Raw genomic sequence first — 14,164 nt, 5'->3', positions numbered from 1 at the left:
GGTCTGACTGCAATCCGAGTCTGCCAGAGGGTTGCTGACCGTCGGAGGAAGAAGAAACACAAAGGAAAACACAACAAGAGTCGAGGACAGAAGAGAGAGATCAAAGGACACGCTTAAGATCAACGCAGAGCCAATACCGTGAAAGCACAAGGATCGATGACTTGGCATAAATTTTCAAATCCCGCCTAAACCCCCAAATTTCATTTCGTTCGCAATTGAATTTCAATTTAACCCCCCGAGCTTAATATCTCCGGCTTTTGGCTTCTCAAAGCCCCTCACTTCCAATCAATCCCACTTATCCCTTCTTCTGTCTCTCTCGCTACGCGTTGAAAGCCTTGCCCCAAACCTAACCCTAACCCTACTAACTAGGTCACCAACTCGTAAGTCCTGTTGGTTTCGATCAATTTTCGACAATTTTTCACGTATTTCGATTTATTTTCGCTGATCCGATCGTATATATGCAGGAATCATCATGAAGGGAGCAAAACCGAGGTCTGAGCCGAAGAAAGCTGATGCCAAGTAAGTTTTGTTGTTTTCGCTAGCGTTTACTAAGAATCCGTCGCTTCTTTGAGCGTTTAGAGTCATAAACCCGTCGATCATGGTGGCTCAAATCTCAGATCTAGAAACTGACGAAAACGGTCTAAAATTATATGTTAGTTTGTTCATTTTTATCGCATGGTTTTGTATATGATGGTAGGCTCTCCGTGAATAAGAAACGCGGTGCTTCCACGAAAGCAGTAGGGGCATCGACTAAGAAGGGAAAGGCAGCGAAGGACCCTAACAAGCCTAAGAGGCCTGCCAGTGCCTTCTTCGTTTTCATGTAATCATCTTTCTGACCCTCAGATCTCTATTTTCAACTTGCTATGTTTGTTTCGATGGAAAATACAATGTTCTCCGATGAAGAAAAAAAGGCGAAAAGTCCGCGCAATATATTTAGCGGAACGCGTTATAAGTTATAAATGTATATATATAGACGGTCGCGTTATAGGAGAGAGAAGAGGGGAGTGGGGTTGGGGAGCAAGCAGAGCCTTGTTACCTACAAGGTGTTAAAAAGTATATGTGAATTAAATTTCTGTTTCCCGTCAAATCATATGTGAAATATCTTCATTAGGTAACAAAGTGAGGGCTATGACCTATTTTATGATTCTTATTAATCTTTATTCCTCACATTCTTTATTCCCTAATATGATCGTTGCAGGGAAGAATTCAGGAAGCAGTTTAATAAAGATCACCCTGACAACAAGTCAGTGTCTGCTGTAAGTCTTGTTGGTCTTCTCTGTGTTGGGTTGGTTTGGAGATTGAAACGGTGCAAATAAATCTGAAATCTGTTGTTAATTTTAAAACAACCAGGTTGGTAAAGCTGCTGGAGCGAAATGGAAGTCTCTGTCTGAGGCCGTAAGATATCCCAGCATGAAAGTCCTTTATTAAAATAATGCATGGATAAATGCATTAAACTAAAGTGGTGTTTATATTTTAGGAGAAAGCACCATATGTAGCAAAGGCCGACAAAAGGAAGGTCGACTATGAGAAGAACATGAAAGCCTATAATAAGAAACAGGCAAGTCTTTTAATGTATATTCTTGTTTGCCATCGTGTTTGTGTACCGCTATAAATAATTGACATGCTTGTCTTTCTTGTTGAATCAGGCTGAAGGTACCAATGCAGCAGAGGAGGAGGTAGAGTCCGAGAAGTCAATGTCTGAGGTGAATGATGATGAGGAAGGAGACGAAGAGGGCAGTGATGAGGTTTGTTTTATTTTATTTTCTTGATTCTGTACAATCAGATTTGAATCAACATTTTAATTTTGCTTCTTTTCTATTCTGTTGTTTATAGGAAGAGGATGACGAGTAGAAGATGGAATGAAGTATAGGATAATCATTCAGGCTGTCAAAATGTTTGGTCATCCCATGCTAATGGTTCAACAATCTTATGTCTAGACTTTTGTTTTCTTTTTTGAGGATATATATCCATCCTTCCCTGTCAATTTGTTTTGCCCTTTCAGAAAAAATGGGTAGTGATAGCTTGGAAGTTGTCCTCTATTGTACTTTTATTTGAATTCTAATGATTAGCAAAGGTGTTTGATCTATCGTAGGTTGTCACCTCCCTATCTCTGTGCATTAGCTCTTGGCGATAATGCATCGTCTAATTTAGGTTTTGTTATATATTAAGTTTTTCTTTGTTATCCCCTCTGTGCTGTTGTATGTTTCCTTTTCCTTTTTTTATTTTTGAAGTTTTGATAATTCTTTTTCTTTATTTTTGAGTGGAAGTGAAGTCGGTTTGTAGTTGGTGTAATTTCGATAACTATTTGATTTGGTAGTTTCTGGGGTTTTGGTTTTGAAGATTCAAAAAAATCATATAATGGGGAAAAAATCGTCTTTGTTGTCTACTCATATCCAGATGCCGTTTGTATTATTCATTTTTCTTTTTGTTTTCCCCTGTTCTGCCATGTGTGGTTGGAGTTGATCTGTATGTAGTTTTATCTTTTTTGCTAGGTTTGAGGATATTCATATTCACCTCTCCTGCCCCTTTTTCAATTTCCTGACTGGGTTTGGAATTGCTACGCATTTTATGGTACTTTTATGTGCCTCTTATTATGTTGTGTGGACTAGATTTGGATTTTCTATTTCTAGAGATTTTTCATCCTTAAGAAAGAATTCTTGTTCCTTTTGATTATCTCGGAGTGCTGTGCCAATGAGAGCTCTAGGATTGTTGACTTGGATATCTTTGGGTGCTGGCGAACGTTGCAGCAATTAACATTGTCGTTGACTTCATCTGATCATGGTACACGTGGTCAACGAAATTAAACAATTTTTTAGTTCTCGTTGAAATTCACGATCGTCCTTCAAGACCCTATAAAAAAAAAGCATTACTAAATTATAGGGATGTTTCATTTTTTGCGTGTAATCAATTCGAGTTGAAATCAAATGCATCTTAAGATTCATTTGACAAATGCAACCAATTCATATGGGCTGCTGATTAATTCGTGCAGATTAGATTATTAAACTGGCAAATCATAAGAAGTTTTTACTCTCAGACTCAGATGGGTTCATGACATATTCCCTCCCTCTGTGGGAGACGACTTTGCTCAAGTGAATCGTCCCGTGGTAGGTGTATTTTTCCACGACGAGCAGTCGAAAATTACTTATGGTTAATCTTCTAGAGAAAAATGCTACTCACTCATTTTTATTGCTCAATGTTACCTTGAAATTATTTATTTATTTTTTACTTAGGAAGTGTTTTTTAATAATATTATGATTTTTTTTAAAAAATAAAGAAAAAAAGAATACAATTAACGGGAGCTTACAGCCACCCTCTTCTCGATGCATTGCCAATCTAATATTCTAATTTCTTTCTCTATTTCTTAATTTTTTAACCATGCCTAGGTTTGAGGTAGCCTCCCTTTCTGTCAAAAAGAAAATATAATTAGAGCATTCGCATTGGATTAATTGAAGTTAAAAGTATATTTTTTATGAATGTAAAATGAATTTAGTTTTTAGTTATTTTATTTATATAAGTTTCTATATTAGAATAGCTATTTTTTTATTATATGATAATAAAATAATAAAAGATGAATTTGGCTTTAGCTTTGGCTTTGGCTATTTACATTAAATCTCTACATTGGATTATTCATTTATTCATGAGTAATTAATCGTTTCAAAAATATATATTTTTAATTATGAAATTATTTATTTTATCATATTTTACTATTTATAATATTATATATTAATTAGTAATGATATTCTAATTAAATTATAGGTTAAAAATAGAAACTAGAGAGACCTTGATAGAGATCTCGGGAGAGAGAAACAAATGATATAAAATAGATTTGATGAATAAATAGTGTCTTTCAAATTTGGAAATTACTTTTGAAGTTATTGTAGCTATATTCTAAATATTTGGAATATAGTTATTCTAATGTTATACATTTTATGGTTCAATAGCTAAATTCTCATTGGATTTAGTTTTTAGCTAATCTAATGAGAGTGCTATAACACTTAAAAATTTTCAAAAACATCATCAAATTTTAATATGTAAACTAAATAAAACACTAAAAATTGAGGAAGCTAGAAGATTGTTCGATTGAAAGTATTGTTATCAAGAAGGTTGTGTTTCTATCACTATTCATTTTAGTAACACAACATTTTACGAGAATTGAGAAGTGATATCCTATCTATATTCCAATGGTGTTTAGAGCATTTATAGTCCGTTTTCTATATCCTTAAAATCTCCAAATTTTGAAAATTTTGCCAAACCCCTCCCTATTTTGTGGTGTATGGATGGAGATGTTACAGTGGATCCCCAAATATGGGGATCGACTATTCCTCTCTAAACCGAAATCGTTGGTTGGTTTCTGGGTTCCATCTCACGTCTCCTTCCTTCGATTGTTGGCTGCGTTTGTGGTTTTGGTCCCTCCCTCACACTGTGGCCACCATCGATAACCTCATCTTTATCCTCTCATCATTGTAAGTCCAATAACTTCCCTCGCATTCGGTTTCTCTAATCTCATGAGTTCCCCCATGCCCATTGTGTAGTCACGACTGTTTGGCTTTCTCCACAGAGAACTCTCCTCCATCTGGGATCCTCCATGACTATCTACACCGAGGTTCTCTACCCCATTTGACCCCCTATAGGTTCCTCGGCTGGATTTTAAGATTTAGGGTTTTGAAAGAAAATCCTAGATTTCTCACGAGTTACCTATACGGGTTCAATTTGTGTATTTTTCTTGTTGGAAATGGGTATTACTGTTATGTCCACTGAGATTATTCGTGTTCTATTTGGTTTGATTGCTATGTGATATTTCAATTGATGCCAAGATTGGTCTTTACACCCATGAGTTGGTCTGTGCAAACCCATTGCTATGTCCTGTTTCAACAACCTCCAACTCATCTTCAGAGGATAAGTTAAGCAACAACTTGTGAAAGAACGAACAAGCCATTTGATGAAGTGAGTAGGAGATAAAGTCAAAATTTGAAAATTTGCAAGATGAAATAGGGGTTAGGTTTAGGAGAATGTGATTGTAACCAAAATGCCTATTTATATTAAAAAAAAAAAAGAGTTACCGTTACAATAGGATGAAAAAATGTTACTGTTAGATAAAAGACAAAAAATGTTACTGTTGTAGAGAAGATAAAATAAATTACCATCGGAGAGAAGACAAAAAATATGATTTTTGAAAAGAAGAGGAAAGAAAAAGACAAAAAAATGTAGTAGTTAAGAATAGAAATAGAAGTGAGAAAAAAGTAATAAAGAATGAATAGGAAATGTGATGTATGAGATTTTTTGAAGATAGCTAAAATTTGGGATAAAATTTAGGGAATGATGTATTTTAGTTAAAATTTAGGAAATTTTATGGGAAATGAGATGTGATTCTTCTTAATGAGTTTTCAGAGTTTTTATTCTTGAAAAAGTTAGCCACGTTCACATCAATAATAATAATAATAATACAAAAGTATGTATATACTCAGTACACAGCCAACTTGGCTCTGGCATGGCCTCGGTTTATTTGAAATTGTTGTGTAATACCTAGATGTGCCATAAGAAGCCAGACATGAGTGAGAAGCTCCCCGCCTTTCATCAGCTGTTGAGCATGATAGTATCCTCTGCATTGACTGGCTGAGTAGCCTAGCATCTCTATCCACACGTCACAAACAAACTCCCACTTCTTCTCTCTGTCCATTTCAAGCAATTCACGTGCAAGTCTGCATCCATTGAATAGCACAGATTTGCTCCTGTCCCCTTTTACCTTAGTTGGAAGAACTTCAGTACTCACTTCAAGCAACATCTTGCATAGTTTGGTCTTGTGACTCTTGTCTTTAAATGACAAACCCTTTTCCTTGTAAAATTGCTTGGCCTCCTCACAAGTGTCTCGAAACCTGATCATCCCAATCCCAATGGGCAGCATGAAAGGACACATGACTAAAAGATATAACATGTAGTCTGAAAGGTTCTTGCTCCAACTTTTGACAGCTAGGTCTTTAACCCCATCTGAGTGATAGCAGAGATCTGTAGCAACATGCCAGACAAGAATGCTTTGATCGAATTCTAACTCAGTTGTCCATTTGAACGAGGGAAAACAGTTATTCTGTTCAAAAACAAGATTGCCTCTTGCACGACATAAAGATGCGATGACCTCCTCTGATTTTTCTTTGTTGTCCTTCTCTGTGGTGTCCTTTGATTTTCTCAGAAAGTGCTTGAAGATCCAAGATTTCAGTTCAGGAGAGATGTTGCAATGATATCTATGCAGGCGCTTCTCCAATGGTGGTATATGTTTCACAATCTTTAGGAAAAGATGGCATTTATCTTCCAGACAAGGTACAAGATTATCTTGAAGGGCGAAGCTTAGCAAATTGTACTGAGCCAAGGAATTTGACCACTTCATTTTATTAGAGGGTAGAGAATAAGAAAACATTCGAGAAACCATAGGTGGAAAAAACTTGGAAACTGGAGAAACCATACATTGAAAACCAGAGATTAAGCGAGAAAGTATTGGTTTAAAAAAAGAAATTAGTCGAGAGACCAGTGATCCAAAACAGCATATTTTTGGAGAAAACGGAAATTCATGCTTACTCCACCATAGCTTTGTCCTGTCGGAGTAGAGTAGCAAAATGACAGCATAGAATTCCAGAATAATAGCTCCGATCAGCAGTATGTAAGTAATGGCCAGATCAGTCATGAGATGATTGCCCTTATCAACAAACTGGAACACCCCCAACACTATAATGGTTAAAGAGGGACTGATGAAGCGAAAAATGCATCCCCATGTAGTATATATTATAGGTGCTTTGGTGTAGAAAACATCATATGCGAATCCAAGTTCAATTTCAACTAACTTGAAACCATCTTCTGAAGAGAGATCCTTGAAGTAAGACTGGCTATGGTCACGGTCTTGGAAGCTAAGAATAAGATCTACAAAGAGCCGCTTGAAAGTTTGGAAGAAGTTGTATGCGGAGAGCAATAATGTCCGACTATTAGCAGCACCATTGTTGTTGACATTGCGGGCACGAGACTGGTCAGCTTCCTCAATCACTTCAATGGCCAAGACACTAAACCCTTCACACTTTTTCAAAGTGAATTCCTCCATGAATTTAGCATAATTGGGGCCAGGATCAGGAGGCTCAAGCAAGGAATCAAGAAACTGCTCCCGATTTGCTGACCTCAAGGCTAATGACCTTTCTCCATACTTTATCACCCCTGTAACAAGCATGGGAATTGTCAAGAATGAGAGCCAAGTTCCACTCCAAGCCGTGACAGTGACATACAATGCTACAAGAGTTTGGACAACTAGTCCAAGAAAGTGCCTTATCCACAACTCATTGTCTGCTAAAGCATAAGCAGTAATCGTGTCTGGGCCGCCGAGATGCAACAAGAGAAAAGGTGCCCAGAATGCCATGAGCTCCTCATCTATAGTTTCAGTTTTGTTGGCAGCACAGGTACAGGAATTTCCTTGCTTATTGGAGAGGACACCAAGTGCAACAGTTGCTACCCAGTCTGCCATTAGGTATGCAGACCAAATGGAAAATCTGAGCCAAGTTCCCGGATTGTACTTTCTGCGGTTGCCCATGACAATTAATAATATTTGCAAGGTAAGGCTGATCAAGACCATTATTCGTAGCTCCCAATCGTTCCATAGTTTCCTCACCGGTTCTGGGAACAACTGGACAAGCTTCCTCTTCTCCACAAAAAGCCAGCCACTCAAAACTGAAAGCAGAAAGAATACACACACACACGACGCTTAGACAAGAAGACGATATATATGGTAAATACAACTAATAATGACAAGAGAGAAGTTCCATGAGCTTGATGTTTCTGGTGACTTACTTGTAAGTAGCATCCTCTGTTCAGCTTCTGAGATCCCTAAACTGCATTTCTTGTTAACAGATTTCAAGTATGGTGTAAGAAATAAACCCAAAAGTGTAAACTTCAAATATGAATTGCTTTACTCCGTAGGGAAAAAAATTGTTTTATGGATTGACAGGAAAGGAAAATAGAAAAAATGGGAGTTGCTGCTCACTGATTGCCAGAAACCTAACTCGCCTCATTCACATTCATTCAAGATATCGTATATGCTCCTGATGGAAGTAAACAGAGTAACACTATTCTGATCATTTCGAAAAGTCAAGTCAACTTGTCTTTGTTTTTCTTTCAAACAATTTACATAATTGTATAATAATAAATCCCAAAACATGTTATTCTCAGGTCTGCTTGAATTTTGGTTTGATTACTGCAAGTAGTTGAAATTATTATGCATGTGACAGCTATAATAAACCTATCTGCGCATCCGCTAGGAAATAAAGAAAGACCACGGAGAAACCCAGAAGCAAAGAAGCATCAATCTCAAACTGTCTCAGAGGGAAGGAATGCATATGGATCGAAAAAAGAAACGTATATTTCTGACCATGCTCCATTAAAGAGAAGGTCTTTCTTGGTCTAACCCGAATGAAGAGCCACTGGGAGAAACTCTTCCATGTTATAGATGAACTGACATCCTGGTTGCAAACCAGTTATAGATGAACTGACATCCTGGTTGCAAACCATTTATTAATCCTTTGCTTCTCTCTCCCCCTTACAACTTCAACGGTATGTTTGGATATTTATGTAATTTTAAGTGATTTGTGAATAATAATAAAATATTAAATAATAGAACTACCCAAACATAGCTAAATGTTACCAGTTGTCTGTCAACATTGGATATTTGCACGTGCATCAGCAAGTGTTCTCATTACTTATTTATTGCTATTCTTTAGAATTTTGTCAAATGATGCCGCGTCGATTAGGTGATGCTTGGGCAGTGAGATATTTTTAAATATTTTGTGACTAAATGTAAAAAAAATCATGATAAAATAATAAATGATTATAATAAAATAATAAATAATAATAAAATTGTCTTAATATCCAAATTAGATGCGCAAGTAGTTAGGAGTAGTGTCGTAAAGGAACCCATCTATCAGGTAATAAAGTACCATGGAGAAATGCAACGACTAGGAAGGATGCATTTCTGAACTGCATTTTGTTGACTATTGAAGGAGAGAAATGATTGGTACAAGTTCCTTACAAGTTCTTATAAAAAAGTGGATCTTATTTTAAAAAAATATAAAAAAAAAAAATTATGTTTTATTAGTGAGAACTATTTTTTTACAAAATTTTTTTATAAGATTTATCTATTTATAACTTATATATAGTATTACACGAAATGCGTTTCCAAGAATCTTTCCTTTGTCATTTCTGAACTGCATTTCTTGATGATAGAATTTAAGCACCGGGTGAGGTGTAGACACAGAAAGCGAGAAATTTTTGAAATGTGAATTGCTTGACTATCTTGGAGATTGACTGGAAAGAAATTCTTGCTTGCTCCTACATTTTCTACCTTTATGACAGACGAGAGAGATCCCTACTACACATTAAATATTCGTAATCGAGTCAAAAATTTCGCCGGATTATATAATTACAAATCTGAAAACATGACGAGTTTATGCCTGCGGCTGCATTTGCATTGGGTACAAAATATTAGCTGGAAAACATAACACCACAGTTAAAACACACCCACCTACTAATTATAATAAAGAAAAGACTACAGAGATAACATTATTTTGCCTGGCTTTCTTTAACAGGAAGGTCAAGGCCATCTGTACTCATCCACAACCAGTACTCAAACAATGAATCACCTCTTGGAACCACCATTTCTGGTTTGGCTGTGGTAAAGCAAAAGGATACGAAGAGGAAAGGCTGAAGACAATCAATGGATGTTTGGGCAGTTGTCTCTCTAGTCATAAGGAAACTTACTGACCTGCTCATTCAAGAATCAAACATCTTCAAAGAGGCGATAGATGAGGTGGAGCAAGTCAGAGTAAGTCTAAGACAGATGAAGAACTTCTTCACAGATGCAGAAGATAAGAAAGAACGCGGTGACGCCGTTATGAAGTGTATGGAAGAATTTCTTGCTCTTGTTTACAATGCAGAGGATGCCATTGAAACATTTGTCCTGCAGAGAATGCATAGCAGGAGAATCAACTTCCCTAGGAAGTACATTTGCATCCACAAGAAGTTGAGGCATGGTGCAGACCTTCATAATGAGGTACAGAATATCAACGAGAAGATTGAGGAGATCAAGATAAGGATCCAGAAGATCAAGGAGGAAAAGCCTGGCTCAAGTTATCAAGATGAAGGGCCAACACAAAATCAGCAAAACAGTCAAAGCCATTCTATGGATGAAAAATCATACAACTTTGGCTTCGAAGAGGCCAAAAGCAAGCTAGTGACCAGGCTAATTGACACTTCATTCCGAGGTCTTCCCTTCATCTCAATCGTAGGTGTGGGTGGCTCTGGCAAGACTGCCCTTGCAAGGACAATATATAACAGCAGTGAGATTATAGGTCATTTTGCTTGCCGTGCATGGGTTTCTGCCTCTAAGAACCTAAGAGATGTCTTGCTGAGCATTTTGGAGCAGATGGGCATTTTAATAGTTGATGAGAAAGCCACTGATGAAGAATTGGTAGCCAAGATCCGTGAGAATTTGCAGAATAAAAAGTTTCTGGTTGTGTTGGATGATGTGCAGTCACTCGAAGTTTTGAAAGGCCTGCGTGTTGCCTTTTCAAAAGAAACTGTTGGTAGCAAGGTGCTGTTGACTACTATGGATGAAAAATTAGACATCGAAGAGGCCAAAAGCAAGCTAGTGACCAGTCTAACTAACACTTCATTCCGAGGTCTTCCCTTCATCTCAATCGTAGGTGTGGGTGGCTCTGGCAAGACTGCCCTTGCAAGGACAATATATAACAGCAGTGAGATTATAGGTCATTTTGATTGCCGTGCAAGGGTTTCTGCCTCTGAGAACCTAAGAGATGCCTTGCTGAGCATTTTGGAGCAGATGGGTTTAATAGTTGATGAGAAAGCCACTGATGAAGAATTGGTAGCCAAGATCCGTGAGAATTTGCAGAATAAAAAGTTTCTGGTTGTGTTGGATGATGTGCAGTCGCTCAAAGTTTCGAAAGGCCTGCGCGTTGCCTTTTCAAAAGAAACTGTTACTAGCAAGGTGCTGTTGACTACCAGAAACGTAAACATAGCTAGGTTTGCAAATCCAAGTCGACCGCCTTATCAACTCATGCCACTAAACGATGAAGACACATGGAAATTGTTTCTGAAACATGTACACTTACCGGATGACGTTCAGTTCTATGATTCGGAAGTAGTGAGCAAGCTTAGGAGAAAAATCATAACAACATGCAAGGGCTTACCTTTGACAATCATACTACTCGGAGGTCTTCTGTCTACAAAAACTGCCAGCTATAAGGAATGGCTGAAAGTTCTTGACCATCCAAGTTGGAATGTTGATATTCATAAAGATTTTTCTTATTCTTGTCAGCCTAGCCGTAAGTTTTTTCAGGGTAATGAAAATGTTGAGGTCTCAAAAATCTTGGCCTTGAAATATGATTCTCTGCCCTTCCACTTGAGGCCTTGCCTACTTTATCTTGGGCTTTTCCCAAAAGGATACAAAATCCCTGTGAGGAGGTTATTGCGTTTATGGCTTGCAGAAGGCTTTGTAGAGCACTCACGAGACGAGACTCCAGAGGATATGGTGGAAGAGTATCTGGACGAACTTCTAAACCAGAAAATGATTGAAATAATAAGGAGGAAAGATGGGAGTCCCAAGATATGCGTTATTCGTGAAGAGCTACACGATATCATCTTGTCAAAAGCAAAATATGTTAGCCTTTTCCACATCCATAGAATAATGTCAGAGGAGGAAAAAAATGATTCTCCCAAGTCAGATAAGGAAACAAATGATTCTCCTATGCCCAGTGTTCGTCGAGTTGCTGGACATGGAGACATCATAGACTATCCATGTAACGAATCGTCATACATTCGACATCTACGCTCTTACTTGTCCTTCAATATTCAAAAGAAAGATATACCTGCAAAGGAAATAAGGAACTTTCTCAGCAATGTCATTGGTCATCGAGGCTTTGGACTACTCAGGGTGCTTGATCTAGAGCGTGTTTACAAACCTCAATTGCCCGAGAATCTGGAGAAACTGTTTCAATTAAGGTACTTGGGATTAAGGTGGACCTTCTTGGATACCCTTCCCCACTCTGTTGGTGAGCTGCCCTACCTTGAGACCTTGGATGTGAAGCACACCTATATCAGTTCTCTACCGAATTCTATTTGGAAGATGAAACACCTGCGACATCTATGTCTGAATGAAATACGCCTTGATATGTCTGTGCAAAAACATCGCTGTTCTCTTACTCGGCTCCAGACATTCTGGGGATTATTTGTGGACAATAAGAGTCCGGTGAAGAATGTTTTGAATAGGTTGACAAGTCTCAGGAAACTAGGTCTGACATATCATCTTGACTCCATTGAAGAATTAAATGAGTGGATTGCAAGATTATCAAGTCTTCAATCTTTGAGGTTAAGATCCAAGGATGAAAATGGTCGGCCTTCAGAGCTTGCATTAAAGCCTCTGTCAAGCCTTGAGAATCTCACTCACTTGTATTTGCTCGGAAACTTACCAAAGCTATATGATGGAAATGAATTCCCCCCGAGACTTAGAGTTCTTACTCTGTCAGTTTCAAAGCTGACAAAAGATCCCATGCCAATCCTAGCGCAGTTGCCAAGCCTTTCTGTCCTGAGGCTGTTGGCTGATTCCTACACCGGGAAGAAGATGTTGTGCCCTCGTGAAGGCTTCGGTAAACTTCAAATTCTGCACCTCTGGATGCTAAAGGAATTGGAAGAGTGGACAGTGGAGGAAGAAGCAATGCAAAATCTCCGAGAAATAGAAATCCGATGTTGTCATGAGCTAAACGAGATTCCGGATAGGTTGCTAAATCTGAGCACCATTGAGAAAATAGTTTTAACGAACATGCCAGAGGAATTTGCAGGCAATGTTCAAGCCGACAAGCACAAGAAACTAATCATCACCAAAACTCTGCAGTTCTGACAGGGATGCCATTCGTTATGGGGGCAATGTAAAACAGGTTTCAATCATTCTCTCATTTACCAGTGGCTGCTAAGTTTTTTCTCATCTCTCTTAATCTCCTGTTGTGTTTACTTAACAAGACCAGTTTGGCACGTAGTTGGGGCACTCATATATTTGCTAGGAGGAGATATATGGCCAGTCTAATTAAAAGCACAGAAAACAACCCGAGTCAAGGAACGGCCACCTGAACACCAGTTCGGTAATTGGTGGTGGTGTTGTTTTTGTTCATTCCACTGTCGTTGTGTCGCCCCAGTTGTTAAGAGAGGGCTGTATCATGTGCTTGTATCAGACTTACTATCTGTAGGCGTTGTATCAACGCTAAAACACGTCGACATATATAGTCATTCAAAGTTTCAAGCTTGTAGATTTGGACAAATACTCGATTCATATGAGACTAAAATTTGCTGTTTTTTAAAATCGCAGGACGTCAAACTCCCAACAATACTCGTAATGTTCTTCAGCGTCTTTCGATTTGTTTGACATATGTATTATTCGGAAGCGATGCTATAGATAAAACTATCGATTTCCCACTTTAAACAAATTAAAACTTTAAAAAGAAAATACAGCGCTAAGAAAGGTCTGAGCATTACCGGTTATGACTTGCAATATTAAGACTGCGTTTGGATGTTGAACTGAGTTAAATTGAATTAAAATAATAAAATATTATTAAAATATTATTTTTTAATTTTTTATTATTTTAAGATTTAAAAAAGTTGAATTTTTTATTATATTTTATGTTGAAATTTGAAAATATTATAATGATGAATTAAGATGAGTTGAGATGATTTTAAATTTCTAACCTACTCTAAAGCATTTGAGATCTGAAGAAATCGATCCATGGAATCTGAACGGTCGGTAACCAGGAATGGGATTCGACGTTGAAAATTCAGCATCGAACGACAAATGAGAGAGGTTTTCAGCATCCAATAGCGACTACAAAATCTCGTGCTCAAAAAATCTAATTCGTAGCTTATTATGATACGATTTGGTATTATGAGTACCTCAAATATTCTCTAATACTCAACTACTATTCATTACTTTATTATTACTACTATTTATTACTATTTAATATTCTATTATTACTTTTTAATTTCTTTGTAAACTCGGTTAAAAATGCCAAAACTCCCCATGCACGCTTAATTTGTCTACAACGTTAGCTGGACCTTATTGTCGCGCAAAACTAAAGATGAA

General features: G+C 37.5%; 3 protein-coding genes across 5 annotated transcripts; 2 read left to right on the top strand and 1 right to left on the bottom strand.

Annotated features, from left to right (window-relative positions):
- Nucleotides 1–207: 207 nt before the first annotated feature.
- On the top strand, nucleotides 208–2,086 carry LOC121260030 (HMG1/2-like protein). Of its 2 annotated transcripts, none has more exons than XM_041161890.1 (8): nucleotides 208–380; nucleotides 465–519; nucleotides 698–820; nucleotides 1,199–1,256; nucleotides 1,351–1,395; nucleotides 1,478–1,558; nucleotides 1,647–1,745; nucleotides 1,834–2,086. In XM_041161890.1, the coding sequence occupies exons 2-8, from the start codon at nucleotides 473–475 to the stop codon at nucleotides 1,849–1,851; spliced, it is 471 nt and encodes a 156-aa protein (XP_041017824.1). In that variant the 5' UTR covers nucleotides 208–380; nucleotides 465–472; the 3' UTR covers nucleotides 1,852–2,086. The 2 variants fall into 2 exon arrangements, with proteins under 2 accessions (XP_041017824.1, XP_041017825.1); XM_041161891.1 differs by having other exon boundaries at nucleotides 239–369.
- Nucleotides 2,087–5,370: 3,284 nt separating this feature from the next.
- Nucleotides 5,371–7,987, bottom strand: LOC121259962. The gene is made up of 2 exons (XM_041161803.1): nucleotides 7,819–7,987; nucleotides 5,371–7,698 (listed from the first exon to the last, which is right to left on the bottom strand). Exons 1-2 carry the CDS (start codon nucleotides 7,829–7,831, stop codon nucleotides 5,462–5,464), a joined length of 2,250 nt encoding a protein of 749 aa, XP_041017737.1. The 5' UTR covers nucleotides 7,832–7,987; the 3' UTR covers nucleotides 5,371–5,461.
- Nucleotides 7,988–9,572: 1,585 nt separating this feature from the next.
- On the top strand, nucleotides 9,573–13,382 carry LOC121259947 (putative disease resistance RPP13-like protein 3). 2 transcript variants are annotated; one of them, XM_041161777.1, is made up of 2 exons: nucleotides 9,573–10,598; nucleotides 11,013–13,382. In XM_041161777.1, the coding sequence occupies exons 1-2, from the start codon at nucleotides 9,737–9,739 to the stop codon at nucleotides 12,932–12,934; spliced, it is 2,784 nt and encodes a 927-aa protein (XP_041017711.1). In that variant the 5' UTR covers nucleotides 9,573–9,736; the 3' UTR covers nucleotides 12,935–13,382. The 2 variants fall into 2 exon arrangements, with proteins under 2 accessions (XP_041017711.1, XP_041017710.1); XM_041161776.1 differs by having other exon boundaries at nucleotides 9,574–12,971; nucleotides 13,054–13,382.
- Nucleotides 13,383–14,164: the final 782 nt, after the last annotated feature.

This window comes from Juglans microcarpa x Juglans regia, chromosome 4D (assembly GCF_004785595.1).
Source record: "Juglans microcarpa x Juglans regia isolate MS1-56 chromosome 4D, Jm3101_v1.0, whole genome shotgun sequence".
Lineage (NCBI taxonomy): Eukaryota > Viridiplantae > Streptophyta > Magnoliopsida > Fagales > Juglandaceae > Juglans > Juglans microcarpa x Juglans regia.
Note: the sequence above shows the minus strand (reverse complement) of the source record. Positions and strands in the feature narration are given on the sequence as shown.